At 40.8% G+C, this 20298-nt stretch overlaps 1 protein-coding gene across 1 annotated transcript in view; it reads right to left on the bottom strand.

Annotated features, from left to right (window-relative positions):
• Positions 1 to 560: 560 nt before the first annotated feature.
• LOC106589783 (KH domain-containing, RNA-binding, signal transduction-associated protein 2) overlaps positions 561 to 20298 on the bottom strand; it is a 115370-nt gene continuing 95632 nt past the window's right edge. The window contains exons 7-9 of the mRNA XM_014180115.3: positions 5722 to 5804; positions 4243 to 4301; positions 561 to 1595 (exon numbers count right to left, since the gene is read on the bottom strand). Coding sequence (XP_014035590.2) covers positions 1501 to 1595; positions 4243 to 4301; positions 5722 to 5804 — 237 coding nt within the window. The 3' untranslated portion in view covers positions 561 to 1500. The remainder of the gene's footprint in view (positions 1596 to 4242; positions 4302 to 5721; positions 5805 to 20298) is intronic.

The following is a 20298-nucleotide window of genomic DNA, read 5'->3' as shown; positions in this document are numbered from 1 at the left end:
CTTATTTGGGGGTTAGGAGGGACAGGTTTACTTTTTTAAGTGTAAGTAACTTTTATAATCATTTATAATTGGCAAACGCAACATTAGTTATTATTAGGGTTACCTGCTTAAGGTTAAGTCATCCTTTGAGTCCCACGATCTACTCGCTTAATAAGCCTTCAGAATTCAGATCTCTAAATGGCCTTCAGCAGAGGTGATATTTAAAAGCACTGGAAATTACAGTACAAATGCAGCTTTCTAAGGTTGAATAAGAAAAATGAAAAAGAGAGAGATAGCAGAGACACTGATGGATTGCTGATAAAAGACACGGCAATCTGAGTCCATCCCATTCATTCACTCAGTGATGGCATAAGAGTGTGAATATCTACAATATTCACATACTGTATGTCGAGTACTGTATATGAGCCAAGTTCAAAAGGTTGAAGGCATTTAGACAATATTATGGTAGTATAGGGGGACTTTCTTACCTCTTTTATCGCCATATCATTCTCAGAGACATGCTAGTGCAAACAAGTCAATCAGAATTTGTGTTTAATAAGGTCAAACTTAGAAAATAGGTTAAAAATCCATTTATTAGTCTAAACATTATACATTTAATATGACTAACCAAGATTCAAGAAACAATTTATATCTTACTTTGAAATTATTTAACAAAAGATTCTTTATCATGTTAATGCATGTTATCTATACTGTTGCACAGAAATTACGAAAGACAAGCCTGGGAAAGTCTCGAAATGTCATTTTTTGTGGACTTTCTGTATAAAAAAACCAAACATTTTTAGCAATGACCTGAAACCAAGCAGGCATTTAGTGCTAGAAACAAGTACTTCAAATGTTTCTGTTTTTACCCAAAAGTTTCAGCTTTATTAACAAATTATGGAAAAACAAATTTACCAATTTATGGCCACCTATTTAGAGAAGCTTACACATGGTGCTTTATGGTCTTTTTAATATACGTTTTATTTACAAATACAAGTTAAACACAGAACAGAGCACTTGTATTAAGCTACAAACATAGCTGATTGCTTTCAACCCCAACACAAAAAATGTAAATTAGTTTTACAAGATCAAATTCTAACATCATAACAAATATTTAAAAAATAATTTATAAACTTGGTTAACTTCACTAAATAGTAGCATCCTATTGTCACCCTGATAAAATCAAAGTTCACTAAGGGGTATCATGAAGCATCAAGTTCTGTGACAACTTCATGCTTTTCTTTTCTGAGGGACAAACAATGATGGACAACCAAGAACAACATTACAATGTAGCTTATTGAAACACAAGTGTCTCCCTTTTGTTTTCTCTGCTCGTTGTTCGAAAAAAAGAGCCCATGTTATCAAGAAAATCATAGAGACACTGTGTGAAAGGTTAAGGGTCATCTACTGTAGCTATGTGCTTCCTTTGTGGACAAATCCTGAGGGAGGAGAATGTAAAAAAAAAAAAAAAAAACAATCGTAAGGTTGTCTTATGTCGGAGGTCACAGATGTGTAGTACCTTCAATATCTACCATAGGGATGTTCTCTGTAGCCCCCGCGTGAGAGCCTTGCTGTTGGGGCTTTCAGTGTCGGACGGGTTGTAGTCCACTCCTCTTCTGCAAGAGGTAGAGTTCAGACAACATTATATAGTAAGATAAGAACCCAAACCAAGGTAAAAGTAAGGAACTACTATAATATTTGTTGGTACACTAAAGACAAACTATAGGTCAAAGACAAACTAAGGGTTCAATCCAACCGGTGTGAGCAATGTTTTGTTTACTCCTGGCTATATCTACAACATGTTTAATTGTGACCGATATTTTTGTTTACTAAAGTGTATCTGTAGGTAAGTAATAAAGCAGCTTCGACATTTTCCCTGTAGAAACTGGACTTGGTCAATGACCAACTCAATGACTCCCTCCAAAGACTTGCTTCGCTCCGTGCTCACTGTTTTTTCCACTTGAATGGTTGAGTATGCAGTGTCATACTCCTTTAATGATCAATTAGCGTCTTCATAACAGCTGTGGTGTCATCATGCATCGTGCTGGAGATCAAGGCTCCATGAAGCTCGCAGAACATAAAATACAGAGCAGTGTGCCCCTAGACACTCCTGTATGCCCTCATCCACATTTCATACCAAGTAATAAGACCAAATCATTATTTTTCTACGGGCAATACTGATTCACATGAGACTATTACACGTTTAAGGCAATACCGGTCTACAGCTGCTGGGGGAGCTGGAAATGGGTTACGCTAATACAGGCTATTCAAACCATAGAAAATCCTTGTCATATCTCGGGCGTTAATCGTTCTAAACAAGGGCATGCATGTCCATGGGAGCATTCTCAGGTCCTTGTTTTCTGCTGCCATTACCACTGGGGCTACTGCTCTCAGCACAGTAAATTAATGACATGAGCGTTCTGTCCTCTGTCGGCTGAAAACTGAGCTCTGGCTCATTCAGGATGTAGCTCCTTTTTTAGAATTATATAAAGAGCACAGTCCTTCGCTGTGCAGAGTGCAGATTCCATGGCACAAAGTATTGATGGAGCAGAAAATCAAATCATTGCCCTTTTGGTTATTGTTGCGTCCACACTTCAGCACCCTGGTGCACAATTCATGGTGCTGATAATGAATGACCATTCTGTAGCAGACCCACAGTGGAAACCAGTTTCAGTGGAAAGCAGAGGGCTCAGAGAACCAGCTTCAGTGGAGAGCAGAGGGCTCAGAGAACCAGCTTCAGTGGAGAGCAGAGGGCTCAGAGAACCAGCTTCAGTGGAGAGCAGAGGGCTCAGAGAACCAGCTTCAGTGGAGAGCAGAGGGCTCAGAGAACCAGCTTCAGTGGAGAGCAGAGGGCTCAGAGAACCAGCTTCAGTGGAGAGCAGAGGGCTCAGAGAACCAGCTTCAGTGGAGAGCAGAGGGCTCAGAGAACCAGCTTCAGTGGAAAGCAGAGGGCTCAGAGAACCAGCTTCAGTGGAGAGCAGAGGGCTCAGAGAACCAGCTTCAGTGGAGAGCAGAGGGCTCAGAGAACCAGCTTCAGTGGAGAGCAGAGGGCTCAGAGAACCAGCTTCAGTGGAGAGCAGAGGGCTCAGAGAACCAGCTTCAGTTGAAAGCAGAGGGCTCAGAGAACCAGCTTCAGTGGAGAGCAGAGGGCTCAGAGAACCAGCTTCAGTGGAGAGCAGAGGGCTCAGAGCCAAGAGAAGCAACATCCCTGGTCCGGAATCCTATCTAATCCACATTGAGGGCACATGTTCAAAAAGCAGAAGGCTGGCGGAACGTCCACCTCCATCTTTTCAATAGGCATCAGTCAGCCCTCTGGGCAATCACTGACACACATTGTGCTGTGCTTCATCGCCAATCAAACCCTGGCCTGTAGCTAGCTAGCTAGCTAGCCAAAAGGTACAATGGGCAATACATACAAAAGCTGGTCCTTGGACCTGAATGACCAGGCCTAGGCCAAAACTATGGGGCATCTTTCTTTAACTCATCTGTGAAACATTATCTCCTCTATGGATAGTGACGGAGGAGCTGCCAGTACTCTCTAGTGAGGGCTCAGAGCCATGACTGTGTTTCATCAAAGCCTGGCAGGTAGTCCAATTTAAAGCCCACATGCAGTCTTTTTAATTGTATTTTGAAATCTTCACTGTACTTGTAATAAATCACTGTGTGTGTTTATTTCATGAAAATAACTCCAAATATATTTATCATTTATTTTCCTCCTTTTACCATTGAAAATGCTCAGTTGTGTGTGCGTGTTGATACACATTTAAATATACAGTATGTACATACACAGCCCCGATTGGTGGATAGGACCGTCTAGATTCTAGAGCCTACTCGCTTACCCCCTTAAAAGTAGGAGGATACATATACAGATGAGGAGACTGATCATTGGTCAGAATAATCAAATCAGATTGTGATGTCATGCTGTGGGCAAAAATCTCTGAACACACAAAAATTCTAGGCATTTTTTTTATACTAAAAGAGCATTATCATAATTTCAGAGTGTTATTTTGACATCATAGTGTGGAAATATTATTTAAAAAATATGAAAATTAGGTTTGACTGCACTGCCTCTTTAAGGAAAGGAGAAGCTATAGAGGTTTTATAATGGCGGTGGATTGAGGCCATGATAGCCTTGGTTTTAAAGAGCTCTCATCAATATTCAAGCTTTGGGAATAACACAGGGATATTGAGTCGGTTTGTGTCAATCATTTCAGGGCATTAGAACAGTATGAATAAAATAAGTCAAATGCGTTACGCTTTTACCGTAATTGTTGTAGGCTTCGTCATTGGTTCCGTGGCCATATTCGTAATATTCAGAAATGCTAAAATAGATAAAAAGATCATTCAAAAACAATGTTGAGACAAAAAGGAGGATAATAACTTCCATTAGTCAAGCTCTTTACGAAGGGCAATGGGCCTGTCACTAATGCAGTACAGTTTATATTTTGTTGAGAACATCTCAGATAGGATGAGTCGTCATTATAACACCACAACCAACTACACCACCTCTTATGGCAGCCTCACAGTAAACCGTGCAGCGATGCCACCTCAAGATACTGTATTCCAAAATCCTTTTGGATTAACTGCCATCCTGATTGGCTGTCTGTTAAAAATGGTACGGTTGTTTAGAAGAGGGAAACATGGGGCACTGATACTATAGAGCTGATAAAAAATACTGGTTATGTTAGTCCAATATTTACAGATGGAATCGAAAGTTCAAAAAGAAAAGAAAAAAATCCTCTGATTAAACAGACTGTACATAGTCTTCATTCTTTAAATCCCCATGAATGAGTTGCGCTGTAGATTTAATTTGAAGCGATGTGTGAAGCACAGTATATGGATATATAAAAAAATATAAAGGAAACACAGAGGTATAACTCTATGAATATGCAATAAGTTAAAAAGTGCTAAAAGTGTTTATCTGAAACTTCACCAAAAACCTTCTGAATAAGACAAAGTGCCCTCGGAGAGAGGTTGTTTCACAGTAATATTGCAAATACTCCAGCTAAGAACAAAAATCAATATGTTGGGGAAGAGGATAGACAAAGACTGAGAAATTGACAATGTTCTAAATGAATGAGAATGGTCTGTGTACCCAGTATGTGAATGTGTATTCAACTGAGTTTCATACTTAATCAAAATACATTTCACCTTGCAATAAGAGGAATGCTTAAAGGAAAAATTCTGTCGTTTTTATATCAATATCAAATCATTTCTGTGTAACAATTAATACCTTACTGTAAAAAAAAAACAAATTCTCAAGCAAGAATTTTGCAAGGACTGCCTAGGAGTGGTCTGAGATGGAAGGGGAAAACTGAAAACTAGCTGTTATTGGCAGAGGTTTGGAACTCTTTGTTATTGGTCTATTAACCAATTTACCTCATGGATATGTGTGTATTGTTTTGTATTGTTAGGTATTACTGCACTGTTTGCGCTAGAAAAACACAAGCACACACCTACAATAACATCTGCAAAATATATGTACAGACCAATACATTTTGATTTGATGCCACCATAGAAAGCCAAAACACACACCCATACAAACCTGCTGATTAGAAGGTCCTGTGTAGATTGCATTTTCAAACAGCAACTATCTATCAGGAAATAACACTGATCCCATTTCTTCACACTTTTACAGAGTTAGTTTCATCAGTTGTTGTACAATATAATACAAGAGAAACAGAATTTTGACTGCACTGGGCCTTTAAGTAAGCAAAGCATGCCTTCTGTTCACTAACTCACCTCTTTGACTGATTGCTGTAGTTCTCCTCATAGGCATCATAACTCTGGTCATCATATTCACCGTCATATCCATCATCATAGCCCTGCGGGTCAGAGAAAAAGTAAAGCATGCTACCTAAGAAAACTCTATGTACAAGCAGCTTTTTTCAAACCTATCAGGAGTCTAATTGTTTAGGGTTGGGACATTTAAAAAAAAATCAATGCTTAATTACATTGGCAAAAGATCTCTGTTACACATAGAGCCCCTGAATGGGAGGGGTGACAACATTAAATCATGTCTAACACAGACTATTGATTAAGGTTTGCAGGGAAGCTGTCTTGCTAGCAGGGTGTATGTTCTCCTCTGACCGTGATCCAACACAAATACAACCTTTACTATTGATCAGTGACTATTGTAATGATCAACACAGAGAATAAAGGAACTTCTCTATAGACCTGCCGCTAAATGAAGTACACAGTAATACTGAAGTAAAAATAACTATATATATATATATATATATATATATACTGCTCAAAAAAATAAAGGGAACACTTAAACAACACATCCTAGATCTGAATGAAAGAAATCATCTTATTAAATACTTTTTTCTTTACATAGTTGAATGTGATGACAACAAAATCACACAAAAATAATCAATGGAAATCCAATTTATCAACCCATGGAGGTCTGGATTTGGAGTCACACTCAAAATTAAAGTGGAAAACCACACTACAGGCTGATCCAACTTTGATGTAATGTTCTTAAAAACAAGTCAAAATGAGGCTCAGTAGTGTGTGTGGCCTCCACGTGCCTGTATGACCTCCCTACAACGCCTGGGCATGCTCCTGATGAGGTGGCGGATGGTCTCCTGAGGGATCTCCTCCCAGACCTGGACTAAAGCATCCGCCAACTCCTGGACAGTCTGTGGTGCAACGTGGCGTTGGTGGATGGAGCGAGACATGATGTCCCAGATGTGCTCAATTGGATTCAGGTCTGGGGAACGGGCGGGCCAGTCCATAGCATCAATGCCTTCCTCTTGCAGGAACTGCTGACACACTCCAGTCACATGAGGTATAGCATTGTCTTGCATTAGGAGGAACCCAGGGCCAACCGCACCAGCATATGGTCTCACAAGGGGTCTGAGGATCTCATCTCGGTACCTAATGGCAGTCAGGCTACCTCTGGCGAGCACATGGAGGGCTGTGCGGCCCCCCAAAGAAATGCCACCCCACACCATGACTGACCCACCGCCAAACCGGTCATGCTGGAGGATGTTGCAGGCAGCAGAACGTTCTCCACGGCGTCTCCAGACTCTGTCACGTCTGTCACGTGCTCAGTGTGAACCTACTTTCATCTGTGAAGAGCACAGGGCGCCAGTGGCGAATTTGCCAATCTTGGTGTTCTCTGGCAAATGCCAAACGTCCTGCACGGTGTTGGGCTGTAAGCACAACCCCCACCTGTGGACGTCGGGCCCTCATACCACCCTCATGGAGTCTGTTTCTGACCGTTTGAGCAGACACATGCACATTTGTGGCCTGCTGGAGGTCATTTTGCAGGGCTCTGGCAGTGCTTCTCCTGCTCCTCCTTGCACAAAGGCGGAGGTAGCGGGTTGTTGCCCTCCTACGGCCTCCTCCACATCTCCTGATGTACTGGCCTGTCTCCTGGTAGCGCCTCCATGCTCTGGACACTACGCTGACAGACACAGCAAACCTTCTTGCCACAGCTCGCATTGATGTGCCATCCTGGATGAGCTGCACTACCTGAGCCACTTGTGTGGGTTGTAGACTCCGTCTCATGCTACCACTAGAGTGAAAGCACCGCCAGCATTCAAAAGTGACCACAACATCAGCCAGGAAGCATAGGAAGTGAGAAGTGGTCTGTGGTTACCACCCGCAGAACCACTCCTTTATTGGGGGAGTCTTGCTAATTGCCTATAATTTCCACTTGTTGTCTATTCCATTTGCACAACAGCATGTGAAATTTATTTTCAATCATTGTTGCTTCCTAAGTGGACAGTTTGATTTCACAGAAGTGTGATTGACTTGGAGTTACATTGTGTTGTTTAAGTGTTCCCTTTATTTTTTTGAGCAGCTATATATATATATATATATATATATATATATATATATATATATATAGTAACAGTCAAACGTTTGGACACACCTACTGTACTCATTCAAGGGTTTTTCTTTATTTTTTACTATTTTCTACATTGTAGAATAATAGTGAAGACATGAAATTATGAAATAACACATATTTCCATAGTCATGTAGTAACCCAAAAAGTGTTAAACAAATCAAAATATATTTTATATTTGAGATTCTTCATACAAGCCACCCTTTGCCTCGATGACAGCTTCGAAAATTCATACAAAAAGGAGGAATTTACTGCCATTTCCTTCATTACTATTTAGTTAAAGTCCATACTACAAAACAGTCTATTCTCAGTTTTCTGTAGTTGTTGAAACAACACTTGTCATCCCTGAGTCATGATTGTGAAACACTTCCTTCAGACTCCACTGTCTAAAACACACACAATTCCCAGAGAGCGATTGTTTCAGCAAGTCCTCTTATTTTAGGTCTAATATATATATGATAATGTACACCTAGACACTGGGGAAGACCGTAAAATAGGCATACATTATCTCTTCCTTTAATGAGCCTGGCTGCAGTCAGTCAGTGTTCATATTATGACACGTCTGTTGTAGCAGACCCAGGCTGCAGGCTGAGCTACTCATTTCAAAGCTGCTGTTTAATCCTCTCTGCTGTCACTGCCATGTGTATTTTTGGCCCTGCTATCTCCTCTGTCACATTTCTGAAGATGAAGCCATTCTAATCGCTGGATCTTGCTTATTTAAAGCTTTTTGCTTGGTGTTCAAAGTGCCTAATTTATGTCAATCATCATCATTCTGTAATCTCCCCGGTCTTCTAATCCTTGTACACTGGAAAAGTCTGACATTGCAAAACATAGTCTGCCATCACAGTAAAATACTTCTCTCTTCCTTTTGGTCGATTTAATAGCTTCAAAATTCATCGAAGTTGGAGGATCTATTACAGTACTTATAGATCTACTATAAATATAAGTATTTCAATTCAACTGATAATGATAAACACTTTGCATTCACAGCAAATGTTTGTCACTGTCAGTACGAAGTTGAATCATAGAAAGTCATGAGCATCATCTGACTGTTGCAATAACCTATCAGAACAAGGGTTTGCTGCTGCAATTATAATCCTGCAATACTCTTCTTCAATAATCTTCTCCATATATATTAATAACAATACTCTTCTTCAATAATCTTCTCCATATATATTAATAACAATACTCTTCTTCAATAATCTTCTCCATATATATTAATAACAATACTCTTCTTCAATAATCTTCTCCAAATATATTAATAACAATACTCTTCTTCAATAATCTTCTCCATATATATTAATAACAATACTCTTCTTCAATAATCTTCTCCATATATATTAATAACAATACTCTTCTTCAATAATCTTCTCCATATATATTAATAACAATACTCTTCTTCAATAATCTTCTCCATATATATTAATAACAATACTCTCCAACGACAGCGTATTCAGAAAGTTTTCACACACCTTGACTTCTTCCACATTTTGTTGTGTTACAGCCTGAATTTAAAATTGATTAAATTGCGGGGGGTTTTGTCACTGGCCTACACACAATACCCCCTTAATGTCAAAGTGGAATTATGTTTTTCGATTTCTTTTAAAAACAAATTAAAAATGAAAAGCGGAAATGTCTTGAGTCAATAAGTATTCAATCCCTTTTTTATGGCAAGCCTAAATAAGTTCAGGAGTAAATATTTGCTTAACAAGTTGCATAATAAATTGCATGAACTCACTCTTCGTGCAATAATAGTATTTAACATGATTTTTGAATGAGGTCCCTCAGTCGAGAAGTGAATTTCAAACACAGATTCAACCACAGGGTTGACCAGGGAGGTATTCCAATGCCTCACAAAGCAGGGAACCTATTGGTAGATGGGTAAAAAAGAAAAGCAGAGATTGAACATCCCTTGGAGCATAAACTGCTGTTTAATCCACTCTGCTGTCACTGCCATCTGTATTTTTTGAGCATGGTGAAGTTATTAATTACACTTTGGATGATGTATCAACACAGCCAGTCACTACAAAGATACAGGCGTCCTTCCTAACTCAGTTGCCGGATCGGAAGGAAACCACTCAGGGATTTCATTTTGATGCCAATGGTGACTTTAAAACAGTTACAGAGTTTAATGGCTGTGATAGGAGAAAACTGAGGATGGATCAACAACATTGTAGTTACTCCACAATACTAACATAATTGTCAGAATGAAAAGAAAAGAAGCCTGTACAGAATAAAAATATTCGAAAACATGCATTCTGTTTGCAACAAGGCACTAAAGTAATACTGCAAAAAAATAATAGCAAAGCAATTCACTTTTTGTCCTGAATACAAAGTGTTACGTTTGGGGAAAATCCAATAACACATTACTGAGTACCTCTCCATATTTTCAAGCATAGTGGTGGCTGCATCATGTTATGGGTATGCTTGTAATTGTTGAGGACTGGGGAGTTTTTCAGGATAAAATATAAACATAATGGAGCTAAGCATAGGCAAAATCCGAGATGAAAACCTGATTCAGTCTGCTTTCCAACATACACTTGGAGCTGAATTCACCTTTCAGCAGGACAATAACATAAAACACAAGGCCAAATCTACACTAGAGTTGCTTACCAAGAGCTTGAAGAATTTTGAAAAGAATAATGGTCAAATGTTGCACAGTCCAGATGTGGAAAGCTCTTAGAGACTTACCCATAAAAGACACACAGCTGTAATCGCTGCCAAAGGTGCTTCTACAAAGTATTGACTCAGGGGTGTGAATACTTATATAAATTAGATATTTCTGTTTAATTTTCAATAAATTAGCAAACATTTCCAAAAACATGGTTTCATTTTTTCATTATGGGGTATTGTGTGTATTTAATCCTTCTTGAATTCAGGCTGTAACACAACAAAATGTGGAATAAGTCTGCTTTATTGTTATGGAAACACAATTTCTGCCAAGACTTCCATGCTAGAATACTCAACAGCTGCCTTATGAGACAGTCATCATAAAACAAATCATATAATTCCCTTCCCTCACAGCTGCTTGTAATAAATATTAAATAACATCCTCTATTTGGTGTTGTTGACTTTGCCATTACTGTTATAAACCCATGCTAGATAGAGAAAAAGTTGCCAAATGAAGCTACAGACTACTGAGATACCGCCTGCCTCTTTTGTTGGCTCAAGCCGATTTAAATTCTGCTTTGGGCTCTTGTGTGGCTTTATAAGAGTATGAACATGGATTTGACTTAATTAAAGTTAGGAATTGTGTCAGGGATTAAGTTGTTCAGGGGATCTTATGCCACTTCCTCTCTCTGAGTCTTTTCCCATAATGACAGGGTCAGAGGCCTACCTAGCTCACTAATTGACCGTTTTGTTAGTGTACCCGGCTGACAGAATTCTCCACATCGCCTCGGCACTGTCCGCCGCTGACATGTAAACCAGTCAGGGGAGACAGAATTCCAGGATCATGTCAATTCTGCAATGACATATTACCGCAATTTCAAGGTTATCATGTATCTGCATTGTGTGAAGATGGAATGTAATTGTCCCTACATTCTCTAGACATTATTCTCATTCTGAGGTCCTATTTTTTGGTGACAGATTATTTTCACTCAATACAAACAGTATATAATATAATACTTCTTTAGTTTGAACAAACTATTGTTGAAGTCTTTCAATGGGAAAAAAAACAATAGAAAATGAAACTGTGGCCTTATAAGTGAGCGGTTAAGGCCACAATAGGATTTCAAAGATGAGATACGCTCTAGCAGCATTGATTAGCTACTGTCCTGTTACAGTATATTGTGTCAATATCACTTATCTATAAAGTACATGTTTGTTTACAGAGCCAGGGATTTTCACCTCGCTGACCTTAACATGTCTTACAAGGCGCCATGCATAATGGGTGCTGCGGTCGGCCGCGCCCTCTTGTTAATGAAACCTGATCCTTATATTTCAACACTCATTTGGAAAACCAATTAACGCTGGTGCTATTGAACAGGCCAGGAGGAAATAAATCAAGTATTAACACATGGGCTGGAGAGTCCTGGCTCACTGTAATTAGGAGATAAAGGCCTTCAGCTCTATGCTTCATTATCAATTGACAACCTGCACGTCCCCTGACAGTGACTGATCTGCACACGGGGCTGCCTCTGAATGCAGAGCCCTGAAATGAGTGGTGGGTTCCTTTGTCTTTCTGCTGCAATCCAGTTTTTGTGGCTGCACGGACTTGATTTTACTCCTATGCATATTCAAACGACACACTCCGCTTTACGCATTTCACTTTTATTGCAGCATGTGAAAGACATGAAAAGAGCCCACAAAAAGGGAGTACTTCACAAGCTGTTATTCAGAGAGTTTTGAATCAAATTAGTAATATAAAGTAACATAATAACAAAGACTAAAACACCTGTATGAAGGTCCTTAGAGAGGACCATTCTCATAACCAAATAGGGTCATAACTGGTGTCACGACTTCTGCCGAAGTCGATGCCCCTCCTTGTTCGGGTGGTGCTCGGCGGTCGACGTCACCGGTCTTCTAGCCATCATTGATCAGTTTTTCATTATCCATTGGTTTTGTCTCGTCTTCCATCACACCTGTTTCCAATCCCATTAATTACTTGTGTATTTAACCCTCTGTTTCCCCTCATGTCCTTGTCGGTGATTGTTTGTATGTTATATTACATGGGTTTGTGTATCGGTGTGCGACGGGTATCCTTTACCCATATTTATTTTGTACTTTGGTTTTGGAGTTTGGTTTTAATTAAATACTTCATATTTAACCAACTTGGTTTCTCCTGCGCCTGACTTCCCTGCCACCTACATACACGAATATGACAACTGGTCTCATAGAAAAATTGGAATACGCTGTATTTGCATATTGTTAGGTTTCTTTTGTAGTTTTCCTACTCTAAGGCTGTTAGGAATCCCTTGGATTACAACTGATACCAAGGTGTTTGGGTATTCCGCTTACTTCTAAGTCAGTATATAAAGTTATTAAACAATCTACCTGAGGTGTGTGTCTTACTTGTGTTTTATTAAACAGGGAGTTGTGCATGGAGAATCACATTTCCATAATTAGTTCATCTCACAAATGGGAACTCAGCAGTGTAACCAAGCCTATTGTTAAAAAGCAATTACTCCAGATGTGCATGCCATCCTTAGGTAGCCCAAGAAAAGCTATTTTGTTCCATTTTGTCATGCATGGTGTTTCTAGAAGGCGAGCTTGATTTTTCAATATGTAGAATAGTGAGCTTACAACATAGTGTGCATAAAAGAGCTACATCAAAATCTGCCACCACATTTGAGAAATACACACATTGGTTCAACTATTAGAATTTCACGTATCTTAGAAAACCATTAAATAGATCATATTGCGCCCCAACAGATCCACAGATTGTGCTATCTCTATTGCACTCCACACTGCCCTCCACACTGCCCTCCACACTGCCCTCCACACTGCCCTCCACACTGCCCTCCACACTGTGGTACCGGAGCCAAAAGGCTCATGAACAGCTTCTAACCCCAAGCCATAAGACTAATGAACAGTTAAGCAAATGGCTACCTGGACTATTTGCATTGACCCGCTATCTTTTTCCCTGACTCTTCTGCACTAGCTCTATACACACTACACACTACACTACACTACACACACTACACACACACACACACTACACACACACACACTCTGCTGCTACTCTGTTTATTATCTATCTGGATTGCCTCGTTACATTTACCCCAACCTACATGTACATATTACCTCAATAACCTCAACACCTCATACTCCTGCACATTGGTACTCCTTGTATATACTCTCTTTATTGATATTTCATTCTGTTATTATATCCTTTTTTTGTGCAAATGTTTCTTACTTTTCAACTCTGCATTGTTTGGAAATGCTTGTAAGTAAAGATTTCACGGAATTTGGCGAATTTGACAACAACTATTTGATTTCGAGCAAAGAATCTGTACCACTTCCACAGTGTGACCTTGTGCTATACTGTATCTATTCTGTTCTGGATAAATATATATTTTCTTCAAAGCCTCTCCAAGCCCTGCATTTAATCACATTTGGGCATCATTCTCTGTTTGTGTAGCCTCTGTTTTAAGAAATTCTATATTTTATTGTACTTTTACCCATTTTTCTCCCAAATTGATAGTTACAGTCTTGTCCCATCGCTAAAACTCCCCTACGGACTCGGGAGAGGGAAAAGTCAAGAGCCATGTGTCCTCCGAAACACAACCCTGCCAAGCCACACTGCTCGCTTAACCCGGAAGCCAGCCGCACCAACATGTCAGAGGAAACACTGTCCAGCTGGCAACTGAAGTCAGCTTGCAGGCGTCTAGCCCACCACAAATAGTTGTTCAAGCGTGATGGGACAAGGATGTCCCAACTGGCCAAACCCTCCCCTAACCCGGACAATGCTGGACCAATTGTGCGGTAGGCTATGACACAGCCTGGGATCGAACCCAGGTCTGTAGTGACTCCTCAAGCGATGCAGTGCCTTAGACCGCTGCAGTGCCTTAGACCGTTGCAGTGCCTTAGACCGCTGCAGTGCCTTAGACCGCTGCAGTGCCTTAGACCGCTGCAGTGCCTTAGACCGCTGCAGTGCCTTAGACCGCTGCAGTGCCTTAGACCGCTGCAGTGCCTTAGACCGCTGCAGTGCCTTAGACCGCTGCAGTGCTTTAGACCGCTGCAGTGCCTTAGACCGCTGCAGTGCCTTAGACCGCTGCAGTGCCTTAGACCGCTGCAGTGCTTTAGACCGCTGCAGTGCCTTAGACCGCTGCAGTGCCTTAGACCGCTGCAGTGCCTTAGACCGCTGCAGTGCCTTAGACCGCTGCAGTGCCTTAGACCGCTGCAGTGCCTTAGACCGCTGCAGTGCTTTAGACCGCTGCAGTGCCTTAGACCGCTGCAGTGCTTTAGACCGCTGCAGTGCCTTAGACCGCTGCAGTGCCTTAGACCGCTGCAGTGCCTTAGACCGCTGCAGTGCCTTAGACCGCTGCAGTGCCTTAGACCGCTGCGCCACTCGGGAGGCCCTCAACACATTTTCTTTCATCCTTTTTCTTTCAGGTATATTATTTGTGGTCTGCCATAAGTGACAGAGTTTTAGATTTCGTTTATCAAGCACGCATACATCTATGGTGAGTGTACAAAACATTAAGAATACCTGCTCTTTCCATGACATAGACTGACCAGGTGAATACAGGTGCAACTCAATATTAGGAAGGTGCTCTTAATGTTTTGAACACTCAGTGTAGGTTATACTTGTGGTCTTGGTTTAGGTCTTGGTCAAAAGTGTTAAGCTTAGTTTAGGTCTGGATCAGACCTGGGTTCAAATACAGTTAAGTATTTCAATTAATTTCACATACATTTCAAAATAATTATTTGGATAGTTTTCCTTTGATAAATTCAAGTAATTGAATATTGGTTTATGAAATAATTTGCAAAAGCATTGGCATGTATACTGAACAAAAATATGAACACAAGATAATCCATCTACCTGACAGGTGTGGCATATTAGAAAGCTAATTAAACAGGTGCACCTAGTGCTGGGGACAATAAAGACCACTCTAAAATGTGCTGTTTTGTCACACAACATTATGCCTGTAGCTTTGAGGGAGCGTACAATTGGCATGCTGACTGCAGGAATGTCCACCAGAGCTGTCCAGAGAATTTAATTAAATTTCTCTACCACATTCAACGTTGTTTAGAGAATTTGGCAGTACGTCCAACCGGCCTCACAACCGCAGACCAAGTGTAACCATTCCAGCCCAGGAACTCCACTTCCGGCTTCTTCACCTGCGGGATCGTCTGAGACCAGTCACCCGGAAAGCTGATGAAACTGAGGAGTATTTCTGTCTGTAATAAAGCTCTTTTGTTGGGAAAAACGAATTCTGTTGGCTGGGCCTGGCTCGTCAGTGGGTGGGCTTGGCTCCCAGGCCCACCCATGGCTGCGCCCCTTCCCAGTAATGTGAAATCCATAGATTAGGGCCTAATTCATTTTTCAATTGACTGATTTCCTGACATGAACTTTAACTCAGTAAAAACGTTGAAATTGTTGCATGTTGCATTAATATTTTTGTTGAGTATATTTGAAAGTACTCAAATACACAGACAAGTGCATTTTCAAATACAAATATTTCAATTTGAACCCAATTTTAAAATGGACTAATATTTATAAGACATATGAAAATACTTTCAAATACTTCAGATAGCAGTAGATGATTTGGCCAAATGAATAAAAAAATATATACAGAAAATAAGTATTGAAAATGGTCTGAACTGGGTCTCAAGAAGTCTGCTCTAGATCTTGTTGTGTATTGGTACTGGTGTGGTTCTGGGTCTCAAGGGGTCTATTATGAAGCCCAAATCATGGAATCCTAATCATAACACTGACCAAAAACTTTAGTGATGCTCTGAATTGTTTAGAAACAATTCATTTCGGCCACTGTCAGTTCTGTAATAGTTGGCAAGACAGTAAATTAGCTTGATGAAACAGCAAACTACCACATTAGCTCTGAAGTGAGTGAATTCCCAAAATAGCAGGATCAATTTAGTCATTTTATGTTATTGTTTGGTTGAAAGTGGGAGTGGGTGACAGTGAAAGCAGGAAAATAACCCGGCTTCAGCTGTGCTGATCCACGGAAGAGCTATGATTAACTAGATTTCAGCAAGTGGATTTGTTTAAACAAATAGGATGTGTAAATGTTTATTCATATTCTGTTACGGCATAAAGCCTGATAAATCTACAGGTTAGAAAAACAACAATTCATATGCAGATCAATTAAATAGACTGCAACTCGAGAAAAGCACTGAAATACAAAGCACAACAATGAGGGAATATCTGTGCTGTCAAAACTAGCCAGGCATAGAAAAAAATGGATCCCTCTACTTGCCGGTCGACTCCCGGTGTCGACTCCCATTTCTGGGTGTCAAGCTTCGATTCCGCTAGATTCAGTATTTTCAACAGAGAAAACTAGCCAGGCATGTTGATGCGCTAGCTGAGTGGAACTGACCTTCCACAGAGTTGCATTATTTTCCAAAGCCCCGAGTTGATTATCCCTGAAGTAGCTAGCAAGTTTACTAGATAGCTACAGTAGTTGCCGTGGTAACCAAACAGACTTGTTAGTTTAGCTAACCAAACCATCAGTCCTAGCTTGCTTTTATCAAAATCGATTTCAACAATACCAATTAAGTTTTCAATTTGACTTTTGCTTTAAAAAGCAGCTAAATCAAAACATGTACTATAAGAATGAACTATATACCGTATATACACATTGAATTATACTGTGGCGATATACTGTGCGTTATAGGGAAATAATGCATGCTCTACAAAGCCCTTCGAGTATTCAACAATGACATGGTATAAAGAGCAATAATAGTACCTTGAAATTCAACAACTCTTTCTCTCTCTGTAGCTATGCATTGCAGCTGTGAATCAATACTATCCCTAACAGGTGCGATCATGGTCATTTTAACAGTATCAGTTTCATGAGGGAGACTGACAACTTGACAGAGGCCATCAATCATAGCTTCCTCTGGAGAAAATCCCGTCATGCCACGAGGAGCGTGCTCTGTGTTCTTCCTGTATATTCAATATTCAGCACATACAGTATGTCTTCACAAAGACAAATAGAAGAAAGTGAAGACAGCGACAGCGACAGCAACAACAAAAAACACTGACACTTGTTGATGATTCCTCATGACCGTGACTAGATTCTGCACCCGTACCAAGGAGAAGGAGGGAGTGTAACGCATCACAGCATCATGTATACTTCAGTGGGGAAGAAAATACCTCGACCTTACAGAGAGAGAGAGGTCTGCCTACACTCTGGGAAGAACACTCTGAGAGAAAATTGAGTACTGGCGTAGAGGATAGAGCAAGGTGAGATTCACAGGGGGCAAAATAGGAGGAAAATATTTTCAGGACAAACTCCTTCATTCTTTAATCCCCTGGTATCTGTCTCTGCGCTCCCATCGTCGCTCCCAACCCCCAATTACTGGGGAGAAAAATGTCCAGATTTTTGCCTCTCAAGAAATACACAGGCTCTCCGTCAGAACTCAATTCGGTTTTGGTAATGAGGCTGTGCTTGTGCATTTCCCCATGCAAACAGGCCAATCTGCCAATTGCCAGCACACACAAGGGCTTTGAATAGCGGGAAAGCTCGGTGGAAATTGACTGGTAAAAATGTAGCTTTTTTCATGAGGTCACAATTCAGCGTTCACCTTTGAAAGTCCCGAAATCGGAGGGATTTATTTTATATACAATTTTTAAATTGTTCTTCATCTGTAGGCCACGTACTCATTATCATTATATTTTATAAAGTACATATTTGTTCTATTTAATCGAGTGGTAATGTGATTTCAGTTATATGAACTAAAAACAACTTGCACAGCAAGGATGGGGTTGAATGAACTGTGTTTTTTAAGTCTACCCTTTAAAGGCTATGCTTCATCGTTGTTTCATTCTATTAAAAACAAACAACTATGTTTTAAGTGAGAAGTGGGCACTGGTCTGAAGCCAAAAAAGAAAGGAAATTCATGAGCACCACAATGTGTATTTCACCCATGCTCTACCATGATTTTCCAGCACACAGCTTTGACCTACTACAGTATGCTGGTCTATTGTACTTCCAACAATGTGTAGGCAGGTTGCTTAGGATTCAAACCTTCTCAAGCAGCCTAATTCATACTCTTCACAGGGATAATGGACTTTACAGTGTCCTGCTATTAAAATAGTGTATATATCATTAGGCTGTATGTACTGTATTTTGTAGATAGAAGCCTATTGTAAATGTGTATTATGTACCGTCATCATCTTTATTTCAATAAAACATACACACATAACTTTAAGCTACATAGACATTTGACAGGGGTAATGAACTGTCCATTGTTCATCACAGCAATTGATAAAACAGGACCATGTTTGAAAACAAGTGGTTCTGAGATTATGTCAATATTACACAGGTAAGCTAATGTTTACAGAAATAAGGAATGCAGACAGGCTCTATAGACCTCTATATCTACACTGGAAGCATGAATCCATCCTGCAAAGTGGCACAGAACACCTAAAGCACCCAAAGGAGGTTTCTACACATCTCCCATTCTATGCCCTGCGTTCACTCCAGATGCACACCACACACCCTCTTGCGGCCTTCAAACTTCACCTGCTTCAAATGAGTTACAACTCGGACCACACCCTGGTGCCACATCCTGTCTCCCCTTGTCCTGCCAATGTAGCCATATCACAAAGTCAGTGCACAAGCTGCATTTTGGATACTTTCAGGAACCAGCGCCTGCAGTTTCTGGGAAGGGGCCTTTGCAGGGTCCCACACACAATGTACCCATTTATGATGGAAATGTTGAACATTCCCCAAAACACATACTTTCACCATTTTCTGCCTGTGTGTCCAACATTGTAATAACTCCTCAAGATGGTCAACCCCACCCATTTTCTTGTTTTAATCCATTACAAACTCTGGAACAGACATAAGTTCCTACCACTTTTAAAAACAACTCTAAAACCCCTGCCAGTGTCACTTTAGGCCCAGTTTGTGTGCTGCAAGGGTGAATGATGGGACTTAGGGCAGATACTCGCCATGGAAACGTATGCTCTCCTCTTGGGTGTGCTCTCCTTCTTCCCCTCCCTCTTCTTCCTCCTCTACCTCTTCTTCGTCCTCTCCCTCCACTCTGTCCTCCTCTTCCTGCTCCTCATGTTCCTCTCCCTCTCTCCCTCTTTTCTCCCACCTCTTCACCTCCACTCTCCTCTTCACTCTCCTCTTCCTCTCTACCTCCACTCTCCTCTCCTTATCCTCTCCCTCCACTCTTCTCTCCTTATCCTCTCTCCTCTACTCTACCTCCTCTTCACTCTCCTCTTCCTCTCTCTCTCCCCTCTCCTCTCACTCCACTCCTCACACAACATCTCTATCCCTCCAATCATCTCTAACTCCTCTTCCTCCCTGCCTTTTTCTGCTGAGTCCTGACTCTCCACATCACTTCCTTCTCTTTCACTGACCTAGAGGAACAGAGTACAGATGGACATGACTTCCTTCTCTTTCACTGACCTAGAGGAACAGATGGACACAACTTCCCTCTCCTTCACTGACCTAGAGGAACAGATGGACACAACTTCCCTCTCTTTCACTGACCTAGAGGAACAGAGGAACAGATGGACACCACTTTCCTCTCTTTCACTGACCTAGAGGAACAGAGTAACAGATGGACATCACTTCCCTCTCTTTCACTGACCTAGAGGAACAGATGGACACCACTTCCTCTCTTTCACTGACCTAGAGGAACAGATGGACACCACTTCCTCTCTTTCACTGACCTAGAGGAACAGAGGAACAGATGGACATCACTTCCCTCTCTTTCACTGACCTAGAGGAACAGATGGACACCACTTCCTCTCTTTCACTGACCTAGAGGAACAGATGGCCACCACTTCCTCTCTTTCACTGACCTAGAGGAACAGA

This window comes from Salmo salar, chromosome 28 (assembly GCF_965601325.2).
Source record: "Salmo salar chromosome 28, fSalSal1, whole genome shotgun sequence".
Lineage (NCBI taxonomy): Eukaryota > Metazoa > Chordata > Actinopteri > Salmoniformes > Salmonidae > Salmo > Salmo salar.
The sequence above is the reverse complement of the archived record's forward strand: the minus strand, read 5'-3'. Positions and strand labels throughout refer to the sequence as shown.